Raw genomic sequence first — 17,220 nt, 5'->3', positions numbered from 1 at the left:
AGCTGAATCTAAGTTCAAACTATAATTACCCCATAGAGCCCTGACAAATAGTACCAAGTGAAATACTGCAATCTCTCTCCCCCCCCCCCCATGTGTGGGTAATGTGAGTGCAGGTGGAACAAAATTGAATTTGTGCTTTTGCTTTTATCTTGTAGGAAATGTGAGATAAATATAGTTTCAAAACCTACAGAACAAACATGTAATTTCCACATGCCTTCCACCCTTGTTCTACATATGTGAAAATGTCTGAATTTAGATACAAGCTTGACAAAAAAAGCCCGCCAAACCTTCTTGAGAATTGTAACAAATGACACGCTACCAGCAAAGCATCTGTATTCTGATGCTATCTGTAACATAACTTTCAGAATCAGACAGTTTGGAATCCTATAAACAGTGTTTGTTTAGTTTTGGTCCTATGATTATACACAATTCTGATGATAGACAAATGTTTTCAAAAATTTGTAATAAATGGGCATGTGTTTCCATAGAAAGCAATAGATATAAATGCATTTATATGTGAAAATTGATGTGCCATATAACTGCAGCGCTTCGGCTCAGTATGCCAAGGTCAGACCTTCTCTGTACGCAATAAGCGTCTTAGGGGATTTATATTGTGGGCTTTGTGTCTGACTCTTATTGGTAAAAATGTTTGTCTAACACTTTAATAGTTGATATTTCAAGCAGAAAATATTCCTTTTTTCTTGAGCAATATACCACTAATGATTATCCATTAAGCAACAACATAGGAGAAAGGAAAAGTAATGTCTACTTCTATTAAATCCAACTTTGCTTTAAGTTGGCACATTAAAACATATAGAAATCCTGTTTATTCTTGATATATCCGGCTTGGGTTTTATATATACATAATATACATATATGGACACAAGTCTTTGTTTTGGAAAAAAATGAAAGTTTGTTATAAAACATGATATTGCTTTTGGAAGAATGATCAGCTATTATATAGTTTTCTTTATCTAATATATAGTTTTATACAAAAACTGAATGAGAAATTAATGTGCACAAAATTTATGATACTTCTTTTGAAAAAGTTGCTCGTTTTTTCTCCCTATGTCTATTTATAGTTTAAATACAAGTTGTTGAATGCATTAGTGATATTTTTGCCAAGAGATATGGAAACTGTTGTGAAGGGATCTGCTTTCTCTAGCTGCATAAAGATAGCTCTAGTCTTGTTTAAGGTATCCCCTAAAACGAGCAGGCATTTGCCATTTAAGCATGGGCTTCTGAACTACATCTCTAGAACTGGATATACCTCTGTCTTAGGGTATACAGAAATATCTTTTGATGCATTGTGACTTGGGGCATTCTCTTTCAGCATCATTTTGGTGGACTATTTATTACAATTAAATATTGATATATTCAGAATAAATAATGCACTAACATGAAGCTGAAAGATGAGTGCTGTGGTTTAGATCTTTTAAAATCAAATACTGGGAATGGAAATAGATATTTCCTACACTGAGTGGAACCTATACAGTACTGAAAACACATAGTTGATTTCCAAGAATAAGATTTAAGAATAATCAAACAACCATTATAAAATGTGATAGAAGATGGAATCGCATTTGCCTGTTTTCCCTCCCTTTGCAAGATCTTCCTAACTTCATAGTTTTTTTGTGTGTGTTCTAGAGTCTAGTGCGGATGTTTCATAACATGAAGGATGTGGGATTTCTCCAGGTGAAGGTTATCAGAGCAGAAGGTTTGATGGCAGCTGACGTTACAGGCAAGAACTACTTCAATTTTTGTGGTGATAGTTATCCTATTGAAGCGTTTCTGGTTTATAGGCTTTTTCAAAACTAGCACTCCCGACAGGGTAGAAAACTTAAGTTTGCTAGGATCTTTGCAAATGAACTCTATCTTCTCATATTTGTGTTTGTGTTCAAATTTGTTTCAGCTACTTAACGCTTTCCCAAACCGTATGTGAATTGAAACAGTCATCATTTGAAATATGCATGTCTTTGAGTTTTTGAATGCAGTTCTCTAGTTAAATGTGTACACATACTAGGGTAAAGCGTGCATACAAATGCATATATTAGTGAAAATAACATAAACCCCCTTTTATTAGGGGAATTTGCTTTCCAAAAATGTGTGCTTTAGAATAAATTGCTGGTGAATTTCTGTGAACACCTTTAATTAAAAAATTGCAAACTAACGTGGAAACTGAATTTAAGATTAGAAAATTGAGAAATCAAAATTAACATATTTGCCCATCCTTAGTTTGGACTTTGTACAGCTCAGAACCTTACTGAAAATAGTAATGGAAAAGGATTTTAATGAAACAATGCATCACAGCCCCTCCAAAAGGTTTCGTGTTGTTAAGCTTCATTCCCAATGGGTTACAGCAGATACAGAAGAGTAAAACAAAATGGAGTCCAGTATTTTGCAAGATAAAATTCACTTCTTCATGGCAGGGCAAGTTCAGGTGTTAGTCAAAAACAGTATTTTTAAAAACTGTAAAGCAGAGGAGGGCTTAAAATACAGCTTCAGAATAGTATGTTTCTGATGGATGTTCCTCTGAAAATGTAGGATATTTGCATCAGCACTCTGGATAGCATCATCATGCCTGTTGCCATATTTATTTATTTTATTTTATTACATTTGTCTGCCTCCTTTCTTCAAGGTGGCACACGTGGAGTTCTCTGGTGGTTTCTCATCTGTGTTGACAAGACACAGACCTGTTTGGGTTCTGCAGGATTGCTGAATTATAAATCTTCTTACGAAGTTGCAAGCATCATGTATCTTTACATTTGTCCAGAGATATACCGTACCTACTTGCCAAAATTTCTAGCACACACTATTTCTTCATGGGCCTTCTTTAGTGGTTGAACAGCTGATTCCACACCCACACACCCATTGAATGGATGGATGGATTTATGGCACCTTTCTGCCAAGGCAGTCTGCAGTTTTAAAATACTAAAAACAAATTGACTTGAGCAGGTCTTGAAGTTGTCTTTGTCTCCTTCCCACAATGTTCATTGGTTGTATGGCAGTGGGGCAAGTCTGCCTGGAGGAGTGAGCCTTGGGATTGCCTTTGCCTGCCTGCACCCTCACAGGGTAGATTGTGTCTATTGCCCCTTCTTGGGCAGAGAATGTAATGATAGTAATATCATAATCAGTTATTTATGGCTTTACGTTTTAAGATTTGTTGCAGTCAACTGTAAGTTAGCTTAAGGGCTTTCTGATGCAGAAAGGTAGGTAGAAATATTGCATGTGATAGTGGAAGCAGGTAGTCTTCCTTACTGAGTCAAGTGGGGGTTAGTCAGTTGCAGTCACCTGCTTCTTCACTGACGGGATCTTGCTCATTTCGAGGATGAGCAGTGGGATTCCCCCCCAATCTGTGTGATTCTCTACTATTATCTATGCAGTGCATTGCAAGGTGTATTTCTGCATGCTGGACGGTTCTTCTGTGTGTGCAGGAATCCCTAGCTTGTTCATGGTGGGCTATTTGGATTAGGATAAATTGTGTATTTCAAAGTGTTTTGGTTTTAGCTAGGTTTGGTAATGGAATGGTCACATTGCTTTCCTTTTGTCTTTAGCGCCAATATGCAAAAATCATCCTTATGTAACTAAGCATTTTACATCACAAATGTAGAAACGTTGGGGGTGCATACATAAGCATTCTAGCATGTGTTCTGCTTGCAGAAAATCTTCCAGCTTGGTTATTTGACAAATAACATCCATACATCACCTGATATACACAATAGAAATAGACAGAAAAATCATATTTCAAGATACAGCATTTTTTTCTTCTCATATTTTGTTTTGTGTTCCATAAAGCATTGAATTCCAAATTATCACATTTGCTATGAGGCAGAAAGCATCGGAAGGACCTTTCGTGTGCTTCCAAGTTCAGGTTTGAACAATACTTGCAATAAATTGATTATGTGTTAGTTTATGTTATTAGATTGGTTTCAATGCTTTATGTTTACACCTGCAAGTGTTGAGTCTTACACAGTTTTAATGCTTCATCTTATATTGAGTAGATTGGTAATGCTTCCATGCAAACAAGTATTGCATAGGCAATGGTGCTGTTTTGGTTCTGTTTCCAGTCTTTCTATACAAGTATTTCACAGACAAACATAAAAGGAGTATATGCAGAGGTGTACATAAATAAATGTTGATACATGATAGTAAATAATATAGTTGTATGTATGAATTAGGCTACAGTTCTGTGATAACTTACATGGGAGTAAGTCTGGATCAGTTCCTGGTTGGGAATTTCATGTATGCTGCTTTGAGTTCCATGATGGAAGAAAGACAGGATATAAAATGTAATAAATATATCGGGGGACCTTGCTTCCCAGTAAACATGCTTTTACCAATATAATAATAATAATTTCAAGTTTTCCCGGTATTTAAAGGCCAAAATATTAACCTAAAAATTGCATAATTTTGCCTTGGGATAGACTATCATTAAATGCCTGAAAATAAAAAGTAAAAGCAAATGTAAAATTTGATTGGATTTTGCTGAATTCCAAAATATTCTCTCAGTAAGCAAAGAGGAGGATTTTTAAAAATATTTTATTAAGCTTTTTTTTTAGCAGGGGGAAGCATTTCAAAATGTACACTTTTGTCACAGTTATATTTTCTAAATGAGTGAATAAAAAACACAAATTATAACTGAAATGGACTAGTCTTCTCCTTTCCACAAAGCACACACCCTTAGTTAGCTGAATATTACTAGAGTCAGTTGCTTCAGTTCACTGTTACTAAAATGTTGCTTTCAGTAGAAGAGCATTGGGTAGTGTGCTTAAATGTAATAGGCATATTTAAAAGATTCATTGACTAGTTACTCAACATTAAACTACAATAATAAATTGAATTTTTAATCAAGTAATACAGACTTTCACAGTCTCCGTATGTGGATAAAGCTTTTAAGGGATTATACGGGGTCACTATTTCATTTGGAAGAATGGCTAATGAGAATAAAATGGCTCAAACTATGGCTTATCATGAACAAGCAAACTTGCAAGCATCCAGTGCAAAGATCATGGATCCAGCAATCCTACCCTGGTTCTGCTTGAGCTGTGTTACCCACCATCAAGCTATGGTTTAGCTGAACCTGGTTCATGGTTTGTCCAGATAAACCATGAGCTGTAACCAAGGTTTGTTCTTGGGTTACTCTTCATGGTTCAGGGGAAGCAAACCACAGGAACTTTGTGAACTCTCATGCAGTTACTAACAGCAAACCTTTAGCAGTGCAGTACCACAGTGTTTTGGAGTTGCGTTACAGTGAACAAGGTGATTAAGGAAGATACAGGCTAACACATATAACCCATTGGGGGTGGGTCACAGCAAAATTTCGTAGAAGAGCTTACATGAATGAAATCACTTTCCTGAATTAGGAGGAGTTGCTGTTCACACAGCACCAGGTTGGAATCACACAGGTTGGAATCAGCTCTTCAGTCAGCAGAAAAGTCTTCTCGCTAGCAGAACGTATCTCTGGATCCAAGCCAAAGCTATGAAGAACCTGGACTGCATTGGTTCATATGTAATGTGAAACTATGTTTTAATGCCAGGAAGGGGAAGCTGCTCAGGCAGTGGAGCAGAGGAGTTGAAGAGTGTGCATTCTCAGTTCTCAGTGAGTTTCCATTTGCAAATGCTATCACTAGCCCTAGGTTTTCACCATATCTTACAAAAACCATGCCCTATCTTACAAAAATTCATGCACATTTTTAGCAGAAGGAAATACCATGCAATAGACCACCTTGCTCTTGGTTATAGTATTCCTTTAAATGCTGTCATTATTAGTGTTGTTATTATTATTATTATTATTATTATTATTATTTATACACCACCCATCTGGCTGGGTTTCTCCAGCCATTCTCAGCGGCTTGCAGCACATATAAAAACATAGTAAAACGTCAAACATTTAAAACATCCCGATACAGGGCTGCCTTCGGATGTCTTCTAAAATTTGTGTACTTTTTTTCTCCTTGACATCTGATTGGAGGGCATTCCACAGGGAAGGCACCACTACCGAGAAGGTCCTCTGCCTGGTTCCCTGTAACTTCACTTCTCACAGGGAGGGAACCGCCAGAAGACCCTTGGAGGACCTCAGCGTCCAGGCTGAGTGATGGGGATGGAGATGTTCCATCAGGAATTTTGTGACTATTTAAATATAAATTGTTACAAAACAGCTCATAAAGTTGTTTTCAAAGTTGAAGGATGGGCCAGTATGTATCATGTGAAAGACATGTTAATACTGTGGATATTTCTGTCTGTGTTTGACTGAAACTTGAGAAACAGAATATATTATTTCAGTGATTTGATCATTCAGTTGCTGTACTTAAACAAAGCTATGTAGAATTGGGTGATACAAGGGAGTAGTTCATCACTTAGCACCAAGCTCCATCTTCAGTATAGGCATAGCAGCAAAACATTGGAATTTTGTTTTTAGATTTTTCCAACCTCTTATAGTTCCACTGCTAAAACATGATTCTGTGCCTCTGTTCTGTGGAAGTTGGCTAGTTTTAAGGCATTTTAATGAATGTTTTAATTGTAATGGCATAGACATCTCATGGTTCCACTACAGATCCAGAGATTCATAGGACTGGGATGTTAAAAACAAGAGAGTTCTAGTCCCCCAAAGTCATGAAAATATTCAGTGAAAGGACCCTATATTCATCTAACCTTCAAATCTCATGGTCCTTAAACAGGTTGTGGTATTTGAGGAAGTATTTTAACCTTTTCTCATCTTGTGAGATAAAGAATTAGAAAATTATTTTGGGATAAATGCATCACTTCCCCCACCTTGGTAGCTAGTCCAATCATGCCAATAACTATTAAATACACATTTCCAACATATGCAAATCCTTTTTTGGGGACAACTACAAACTTGTTGGCAGCAGAGAGATTCTTGATAAGGAGAACAATACAAAATGAATGAACATTATTCATTGGGTAATATGGCAAGAGAGTGAAAAAATGGTTATAGTTTATTCAGATAAATTTACATTGATAATCCTAAAGCAGGGTGTTATTTAATGAGAGAATGTGGAACTTGCCTTTCTATAAAGTTGGCACAAAACTCCTTAGGCCAACTGCATTCTGATGTGAAATAATTCTCTAGACCTCCAGTGGGAGTTTGTTTGTTTAATAAGATGTAGATTTTTTTCATCAGGTATTGTCATGATTTAATTATTTTTAAGAAACCTAATACTTCTGACAGAAAATTAAGAAGTAACAGTAAAAATTATTCTGAATCTTGTATCCAATGTTAAGCGAATCTTATTTTTCTTAAGAAATAAGGATAACCTGGTCTCATTAGTGAAGTTAAATCTAAGTTGCATTTGACAGGCTGCCTGGGAAACAGTTTATTATTATTTTTTGCTATCTGTGGGTTTTAATTAAGATGTGTTCAATTATAGTCTCCTCACACACTCACTCCCCCTGCTTGCTGTGTCACAGACTGGTGATCAGGGCGCTTTCAGATGGTCCGGCCCATGACTTTGACCTTCTGCGCGGTCCAGCGTTCCCTGGGGAACCGTTCAGCTCATGAGGTCTGATTTCACACTTCCAGGATGCCTCGGCTCTCTTAACAATGACAGGGAGACAAAGCCCTTTAGAACGGGCCGCACGGGGACTTGTTTAAATTGGAAACTAGAGAGGAGTCAAGGAACAAGGTTATGGACTATAGAATAGTGTTTTTAATAAAGAGCTCACAGCTCTGGTTCAGCTCAAAGAAGGTTACCTCTGTACAATTAATTGAGCCATTTATCTTGGCTTCTAATTTTTCACAGAATGGTATGATAAATATTACCTAAAGGGAAAACGAGATATGATGTCATGCATTTCAACATTAATGTAGGCTTTTTAAAAAGCAATCAAAGATATATTTGCTTGGATTTTCCCCCCATTTTCTTAATTGCACAAGGTTTAGGATTTTCCTGGATAAAAGATGGAATTTGCTTGACGGCTTACTGTTCTTGGATTTATTATCCTTGATGTTTCAATGCTTCGTGTTAGAGGCCAAAGGGAATGTAGCATGAAAGATGCAGTCATCCTGAATGCAAGTAAAATTCCCGGAAAACTGAATGTTCTTACTGCTTAGTATCATACTTTTGACTTTCATTTACGCTATTGTTGATGAATCCTGCATAACAGTAGTGTAATTTGTCTCAAACAAAAAACAGCAGCCCAGTATTAATTTCAGTTACAAGGGTAGTGTGCTGTTCTAGCTGGGTGGGAGAGCCAGCAGGCATCAGACAAAACACCAGAAATGGCAGGTGAGAAGGTTTTGGATGGAGATTTGGCAGTTAGCTGTGAACAAGTTTGTAGCTACCAAGGTTGTGAGCTAATTCTGCAGAAATGCAGTAGCTCCTTGACTAGTGCAAACATTGCTCAAACAAAAGCCATAGTTTATTTGAGTCTGGTGTAGACTTGATGACTCCTGAAATCCTGCACCTTGTCTAAGAATGAGGAAATTTAAAAGGCAACTCATTCAGTCACTATTGAATGATTTCATACTGCATTGCACATCATCTCAACTGGAAGGGGTCTACAAAGAGTGAGTATTATTGTGTTTGAGTGTGGGGTTCTGAAGGGAGTTATGAGTTTTCACTAGAAAAATCTTAACAGTCCTCTTTCTGGAGAGGACTCTGGCAATACATGGACTTTGATGTTCCAGGCGTGTTCCTGACTGTGTTTCAGACAGATAGATTTTTTTTTAACTGGTAAGCAATGCTTCAGTAAAAGTTTTCAGGTTGGTTTACATTTAAAAGATACAAAATAATAATCAATAAAAGAACAAAACTAAAAAAACAACTGCATAAAATATCTCATAGGTTACACGTTTTGGAGAAATGAAAAGGTTTTTTAACTAATGCCAAAATGAAATTGACATAGATACCAGTCAAGCCTTCCTGGAGAGATAATTCCATAAGCAGGGGGCAATGACTGAGAAGGCCCTGTCTCCAGAAAGTGGCTTCCAAAAATTATTGAAGAGGCCTCCACAGCAGGCTCCTCTGGCTTTTAATGTCTGTCGGAAAGCAGAGTCACAACACCTGGGCATTTATGTTACTAAGAACAGTTCATTTTCCTAGTTTTTACCTTATGCTGCCCTTTGCTTTGCCTTCTTTTTCAGTATGAAGAACACTTGGGATATTAAGATGGCTGAGATATGATCAAGTTGTTGAAAGCAATCAACACTTTGTGGTTAATATCTGAAAATGTAAAGCTAACAAGATGCATACTTGTTTTAAACACTGTTGTTGACTACATATGTTGAATGGAAAACTCCTAGCCTGTTTGTGTTAGGAACTGCCCAAATGTATTATTAGAAGCTCCCATTATCTGTAAATGCTTTCTTTAATATCTGAAATGGAGCAGTAGATTTTTTGCATATATTCACACAAGTAGGGCAACCCATCCCTTAGGGTGTCTTCCATACCTGTCTCCTAGCCCTCTTGCAGTTTTGAAAAATGCAGAAAAAGTAGGTCAGCTAGATATTACCAAGGCACAGAACCTGTGATTCACTTAGAAATACCTACGCTCATGCCTCAGTCCCCTGGAATCAATGAAATCAGTTGGCAGATCTCCTGTTGCTTGAACTCTTCTTTTGTCCAGTGTAGTCCTTTGCTTCCTCAGGGTGGATTTCTTTTCCTTTGCCCTGATCTATCATTTGTTGCTTTGAGCTGCATATCTGAATTCCACCATCTTCAAAAAGAGTTGCATATGAAAAAGTGGAAATGTCTGCCTATGTATATAAATATAAGTGGAAAGCATTGTAAGTGTAGAATGAGATTTATTTTTTTAAAGTGGTGTGGCAGTATTAAGCTTTTTTTAAAAAAAAGTGGGGGCTTATTGGCAAGGAAAACCTTGGTACTAGAGTGGCAGTTATGTGGCACAATTATTTTATGTTTATAAGTTACAATTAAACAAGAAAGGACAACCTGTTGCCTCAATCACTTCAGTGCGTCCTATTTAGTGACCCCTGTGATGACCAAGATAGCGAGGTCAAGAGCTTCATGTGCACTTTTGTTTCTTCAGCAGTGGCTCAGATATTCCACAATCCAGTCAACGCCACAAAAATATGTTCCTAATGCCTACATTTCCCTCATGCATCTTGTTTGTCTTGGATGCTTGGTCAATCACACTTCCTCAATTCTGCAAATGCCTTTCGTTCTCTTTCTGCTACTTATGGCAAGTCTCCACATCAACAGTTAAATTTTATCTTCGTGCAGCACTCATGTCTGTGAACCTCAGTCCTCTAGTTCTTTGCTTCTAAGAGCTCCAGGTTGTTGCATTCTCCCATTGCCTGTGATGGTTACGTGCTGGGTTGGGTAACAGTGCCACTTTGTGGTTGAAGCCAGGAATAAAACTTGAGGGAAGCAGGCAGCTCCCATAATTCCGTTAGCTTCCTGCTTTCGTTTTTATTGAAGCTTTTTCATAAAACTACACAGTAAAAAACTAATCAAAATTTAAAAAAAACAGGTAAGTAAATTGAAGGGTAAAACTTAACCCTTGTCTCACACAGAAAGGGGGAGGGTCCTCCCAGCCCTCACCTGTGAACCTCCCTTTCTTCTCCCAGCCTCCCATCTGGGCATCTTCCCTTCCTGCCTCTCACACAGGAAGAGGCCACTCGTTGGCCAATTTGAAATGCAGCTGCTGGTAGGAACTGGAGCCAATTACCCAGGCGGCTTGGAGGAATTCCCCCAGTTGCTGCCTGGCCATGTGCGTTCCATTCTAGCTGCCCAGGGATAGACACTGAGCACCCACTGCCAGATCCAAAGGTATATCCTTCCTCTGTCCTCCTTTTGTCTGTTGGGAGTGCCTCAGTGCTTGTGTTTGACCCTCTTCTAAAGAAGACCAGTGGACATTGCCTGTTGCTTTAAGACCACACAATAATCTGATGACACCCAGCAATTCGTGTACGGTGGTACCTCGGGTTACGAACTTAATTCGTTCCAGAGATCCGTTCGTAACCCGAAACCGTTCTTAACCTGAGGCGCGCTTTCGCTAATGGGGCCTTCGCTGCCACCGCACCGCCGCCACATGATTTTCATTCTCATCCTGGGGCAAAGTTCTCAACCCGAGTTACTACTTTCGGGTTAGCAGAGTTTGTAACCCAAAGTGTTTGTAACCCGAAGCGTTTGAAACCCGAGGTACCACTGTATTCCAGAACTTTATTCCTGCATCCAATCGCACATCTACAGCTGCCTGTCTCGTATTGTCACTTGGATGCTTCTGTCATTTTAACTGTAATACTTCAAAGACAGAACATCTTATCTTCTTTCCCAAGACCTCCTCTCCTTATACATTCTCCATCCACTCAATTTAACAGGTACAGAGCCTCAGTTTTCTTCTTCCTCTCCCTTTTTTACTTCCCATATGCAATTTGTGGCCAGCCTATATTTCTTCTTCCCTTTGCATATAGCGCTGCAAAATTATGCTTCTTCCTTTTAGTGAAAATTGGATAATGCTCTGGTCCTTTCTCACTTGCCCTATTTCACTTGCTACCTTATGCAGATTATATTACTGCAATGCATTATATGTGGGGCTACCTTTGAAGGCAAATTCAGATGAGACAGACTCCTAGTCTTCTAGAGCTGCTGCCAATCACTGGATAGACCAATGGCCTTGACTTGGTATAAGACAGCATCCTAAATTAGGAAACTACAGTTTGGAATGCACTCAGATGCAATGTTGTTTTTGGCATCCATCTGTCTCAAGAGACAATGGAGCGCCCTCCAGAGGTGAAGTCAAAGCATTGGAGAATCACAACGCTTGCTGTGGCCAAGGGGCCAGAAACTTGTAATTGCTGCCTCCAATGTTCTTTCTGCTGTATTAGCAGCACTGAAATGACCTCTCCAGGACACAAGCCTGTGTAGTACATATGAAGGTCCTGGGCTACCTAGATGGCAAGACCCCACTATTGGCCTCGCTGATGTGGTGCACAGAAAAGCAAAGCAATACATTTGGCATCACCTTTGTCACCAGCTTGACTGCAGGAGTTGCCAGAATGACATCTCGTCCATTCCTATGCCCATTTCAAGGTGCTAGTCTTTTAAAGCTCTTCATGACGTGATACCAAGATACATGAAGGATCACTTCTTTCCATACGTTGCACACTAAGCACTTCACCAGAGTCTCTTCTCTGGGTTGAAGTTCAACATGTGGTCACCAAGGAAAGATCCTATGTTCACATAGAAGGTACATGTTGCAGTCACAACAAAGAAGTAAAGTTTCCAAATACGGTAAAAGATCGTACCTTAGGACAATTTGACATTGAACCAACCAAAATGGTGGCCAATCTGGACTTACTGTTAAATGGCATTCAGGAGTAGTAAACATAGCACTATCTAATTCAGCAGATATAAGTGGACAATTGCCTATAAAGTCCAATACAGTCACATTTGACTTGAAAAGAGGAAACTTTCCCCCAAATGAGAGGATGCTTTGAAAGTACTTTTAAATGCAGATAGAGAGCTTGAAGGAGCTACGCATGAAGGGAGTTCCATAGCTGCAAAGCAACCACCAAAAAGGCCTTGTCTGATTTTTGTTAATTGGCAGTCAGACCTGAGAATTCACAAAGCTGTTTTGAACAGCACTGGAGCAGTGTGTATCTTTATAGATAATTAGGTGAACATTAAACAGATGTGAATAATTTTTCTGAAGATCAAATCCTAGAGTGTCAAGATTAAGGGTTCTGAGGTCTTTTGCTATACATATGTCTTAGGTTTAGCTAATGTTTGTGGGATCATTTTTAAAATAACTAGATATTTATATCAATTTTTTCAGAAAGTATACTTATTATTATTAATAAAATATATATATCACCCTTCAGGGTGGTTCAGAATATAAAAAGGCAATATAAAAAAACCAAAATACATAATAAAAATAGGAGAAAAGCAAACCAGTCATCCCACCCACATAATGAGAGACGTGGAAGTGATTTTGTGCAAATCTGATATTGTTTTGAGGCTTGTAATAAATACTCATGGTGGAAGACCTTAGACATTAAGCCCCTAAATTATTGATATGCCTATTGTGCACCCCTGATTTGATCATGCCTATATTTTGCATGTTAAAATTATTAACCTATAATATTAATTCTCTTGTCTATGCACCGTTAGGAAGCTAAATTGATGTGATTATATATTTGGAACACATGAATTTGTGTGTTGCCAGATTAAATCAACACAGTGAAGAGTATTTTCGTAACAGTAATGCTATTATTATATGTTAAAATTATTTGTGACCTTAACATTAGCTGCTGAGAGCTAATTATAAAACAGAATTTAGTTGTAGTAAAAAGATGAACTTTGGACTTAAGACTTATTACTACAAGTATCTAGGCAAACACCCCCTATGTGCAACTGCATTTTTGCAGACAGCTGTGAAATAAATAAATAAATAGGCTTTCCCTTGCTTGGGACTACAGCTTGAGCGAGGGAAGACAGCTGCCTTCTCCTCACCTCCGTGCCCCCATCCTGGCACCAATTCTTCTGGACACCTTTTTTGGCCCTCACCCTCCATGGCCAGCTGTTGCTACTCTGGGCACCAGCTCCCCTCAGGCAAGCAGGAAGGCTTGGGATAGGTTGGTCAGCAGCCCTGAGTGATTTCCAGGCTGAGTCTGTCTCTTTCTCTCTCTCTGTCTCTCCACCCCCTCCACACTTTGCCTGATTTCACTTATGTGTGCGGGGCCTTGGAATGTAACACCCATGGGGGCGCGCGCCTGTACTGGCCTTTGTTGTTTGTTCAAGACCAGCACTGGAGGCCCTTCTCCAGGTTCCCCCTCTGAGAGAGGTTTGAAGGTTGTGGAAAAGGGAGAGGGCCTTTTTGGTTTTGGCCCCCTGGTTATGGAATACTTTCCTCAGCGAGGCCTGCTTGGTACTATCATGACCATAATTTTGATGCCAGGTTAAGATCTTTCTTTTCTCCCAGGCGCATGTTGGTTTGTGATATAGTGATTATACTGTTGTTTGACTGGTCATCGTAAATTGGTTGGTGTGGTTGATGCTCTTAATCATGGGTAGGCAAACTAAGGCCCGGGGGCCGGATCTGGCCCAATCGCCTTCTAAATCCGACCCACAGACGGTCCAGGAATCAGCATGTTTTTACATGGGTAGAATGTGTCCTTTTATTTAAAATGTATCTCTGGGTTATTTGTGGGGCATAGGAATTCATTCACTCCCCCCCCCAAAAAAAAATTAGTCCGGCCCCCACAAGGTTTGAGGGACAGTGGACTGGCCCCCTGCTGAAAAAGTTTGCTGACCCCTGTAATGCTGGTTTTATCTGGTGATGTCTTTAGGTATTTATGATTATGTGTATTTTATTGTTTGTTTAAATTTTAATGGCTATACTTTAAATTTCTTTTGTTTCACTAGAAGTGGTTGATGAATTCTTCAAGTTTGGGATAAATGATATTTTTTGCAAAATATAAGCATCGACTGCAGTTGTAATGTTGCATATTTAAAACAATTATTATTTGCCATTAAAATTCATAATGTGCACATTAACCTGTGATGGCGTTTGAATCAATATTGCTGTTTGGAAGATGTGATTCCTGGACAGCTTTGCTAAATATTGATTTAATTGTCATTTGTTTAAGGTATGAAACAAATTGCATGCCTTACTGATATTGTTAATCTAGCCCCTTTGAACTGCTGAATCTATGGGTTCATGTAATACATGGCATTACATTACAAAAATATTGAAATTATTGTGGAATACAATTGTCTTGTGCATTAGATTTGCTGGATTGCTGCAAGATCCATCAGGGGTTTTTCCCCCAACCATTTTACCATCAATATCAGATCAGGGGCATCGTCTTACCACTTCTCCCCCCCCTCCCTTTCAATTTATGCCAACATGTTTAATGTGGTAAAATTGAGCATGTGACTATTGGCTGTTTGGCAGTGTGAATGGGAAGAGTTTCCTTGATGGAAATTCACTGTGTTGTCTGAAATATGAATTCACATGGAAATTGGCATTAATTCATTGTTATATTACATTGGATAATTATAACGCAAGAGATTCTAAGAGAAATTAAATTGTACCAAACACAATATATGGAACTGATGAATCAAGAAATAGAATGGAAAATTAAACAAATGAGACAGAAGTCTTTTGAATCTGCAGACAAATGTGGCAAGTTATTGGCTTGGCAAATAAAGAAGAGACAAAAACTCAACACGGTAACAAATTTAGAAGTGGAAGGAAAGAACATATGCAACCCAGTAGAAATTAGGAATTGTTTTCAGAACTACTTTAGACGATTGTATACACAAGGGCCGCAGAATGAAACAGATATACAACAATTCCTCGAGAAAAATGGGCTGAAAAAGATTTCGCAGGAAAGTAAGACAATTTTGAATCAGGAGATATCAATACAGGAAATAGAAGATGCCATTCAAAACATGACGTTGGGCAAATCACCTGGACCAGATGGACTGACTTCCAAATATTACAAAGTTTTGAAGGAAGGACTTATACAACCTTTGAAGGAAGTCTGTAATGAGATCATGAAGGGGAAAAGGGCACCCGATACGTGGAGAGAGGCCTACATTACACTTATACCAAAGACAGAGACTGAAAAGACCCAACTTAAGAACTACCGACCCATCTCCCTACTAAATGTGGATTACAAAATCTTTGCTGATGTTTTAGCAAAGAGACTGAAAAGAGTTTTGATGGAGGAGATTCATGGGGACCAAGCGGGCTTTCTCCCGAAAAGGCATTTGTCGGACAATGTAAGGAATGTAATTGACATTTTGGAGAAGTTGGAAGTGAATATAAACACTAAGGCTGTTTTGATATTTGTGGATGCCGAGAAAGCCTTTGACAACATTTCTTGGAGTTTTATGTTGAAGAACCTCCGGGGGATGGGGGTAGGCCAAGGGTTTGAAAATGGTATAGGTGCAATATATTCTGAACAGAAAGCAAAATTAATTGTAAATAATGTTGTAACAGAAGAGTTTAAGATTGAAAAAGGGACACGACAGGGGTGCCCTATTTCCCCATTACTTTTTATATCGGTCCTTGAGGTTTTGCTTAATATGATCAGGAGGGACCAGTTGGTTAAAGGCATTCAGGTCGGAGTCAAACAATACAAATTGAGAGCATTGGCAGATGACCTGGTGCTTACATTACAGGAGCCAGAAGCTAGCACGAAAAGAGTTTTGGAAATAATCCAAGAGTTTGGTCAATTGGCAGGATTTAAATTGAATAAGTTAAAGACTAAGGTATTGGAGAAAAATCTAACACAGATTGAAAAAGAAAGGTTTCAGAATGAGACGGGGTTGACTGTGGCTAAAAAAGTGAAATATTTGGGTGTGAATATGACAGCTAAGAATGTGAATTTATTTAAAGACAATTATGAAAAAACTTGGACAGAAGTGAAAAAAGATCTAGAAATATGGTCAAACTTGAAACTTTCCTTGTTAGGTCGAATTGCAGTTATAAAAATGAATGTTTTGCCAAGAATGTTGTTTTTGTTTCAAACATTACAAATAATGGATAAAATGGACTGTTTCAAGAAGTGGCAGAAAGATATATCTAAATTTGTCTGGCAGGGCAAGAAGCCCAGAATAAAATTTAAGATATTAACGGATTCAAAGGAAAGAGGGGGGTTTGCCCTGCCAGACTTTAAATTGTACTATGAAGCGGCAGCTTTCTGCTGGCTAAAAGAATGGCTGCTTCTTGAAAACACAGACATTTTGGATTTGGAAGGATTTAACAATATTTTTGGGTGGCATGCATATTTGTGGTATGACAAGGTTAAAGCGCATAAAAGTTTCAAAAACCATATTGTCAGAAAAGCACTGCTGAATGTCTGGGTTAAATATAAGGACTTGCTGGAAAATAAGACTCCAAGATGGTTATCACCAATGGAAGCTAAGGCAGTTAAAAAGCTAAATATGGAGTCGAAATGGCCAAGATATTGGGAAATCTTGGAAAAGGAAGGGGACAAACTGAGATTGCAGAGTTTTGAAAAATTAAAAGGGAAGGTGAGAGATTGGTTACATTATCACCAAATAAATGAAGTGTTTAAACTAGACAGAAAAATAGGCTTCCAGGTGGAAAAATCAAAATTAGAGACTGAACTGTTAGAACCCAGTACCAAGAATTTGTCAAAAATGTATGATCTGCTGCTGAAATGGAATACACAAGATGAAATGGTAAAATCAAGTATGATTAAATGGGCTCAGGACATTGGTCATAACATCATGTTTGCTGATTGGGAAAAGTTGTGGACCA

The 17,220-nt window shown here is 38.4% G+C and overlaps 1 protein-coding gene across 8 annotated transcripts in view; it reads left to right on the top strand.

The window, feature by feature from the left end:
- The window catches only part of MCTP1 (multiple C2 and transmembrane domain containing 1), a 173,884-nt gene that overhangs the window by 80,448 nt on the left and 76,216 nt on the right, over window positions 1-17,220 (top strand). For all 8 annotated transcript variants that reach the window (XM_053408001.1, XM_053408005.1, XM_053408003.1 and 5 more), the window contains one exon: window positions 1,648-1,741. In XM_053408001.1, the coding sequence (XP_053263976.1) occupies window positions 1,648-1,741 (94 nt within the window). The remainder of the gene's footprint in view (window positions 1-1,647; window positions 1,742-17,220) is intronic.

This window comes from Podarcis raffonei, chromosome 11, assembly GCF_027172205.1.
Source record: "Podarcis raffonei isolate rPodRaf1 chromosome 11, rPodRaf1.pri, whole genome shotgun sequence".
NCBI lineage: Eukaryota > Metazoa > Chordata > Lepidosauria > Squamata > Lacertidae > Podarcis > Podarcis raffonei.
This window is presented reverse-complemented; position numbering and strand designations above follow the sequence as displayed.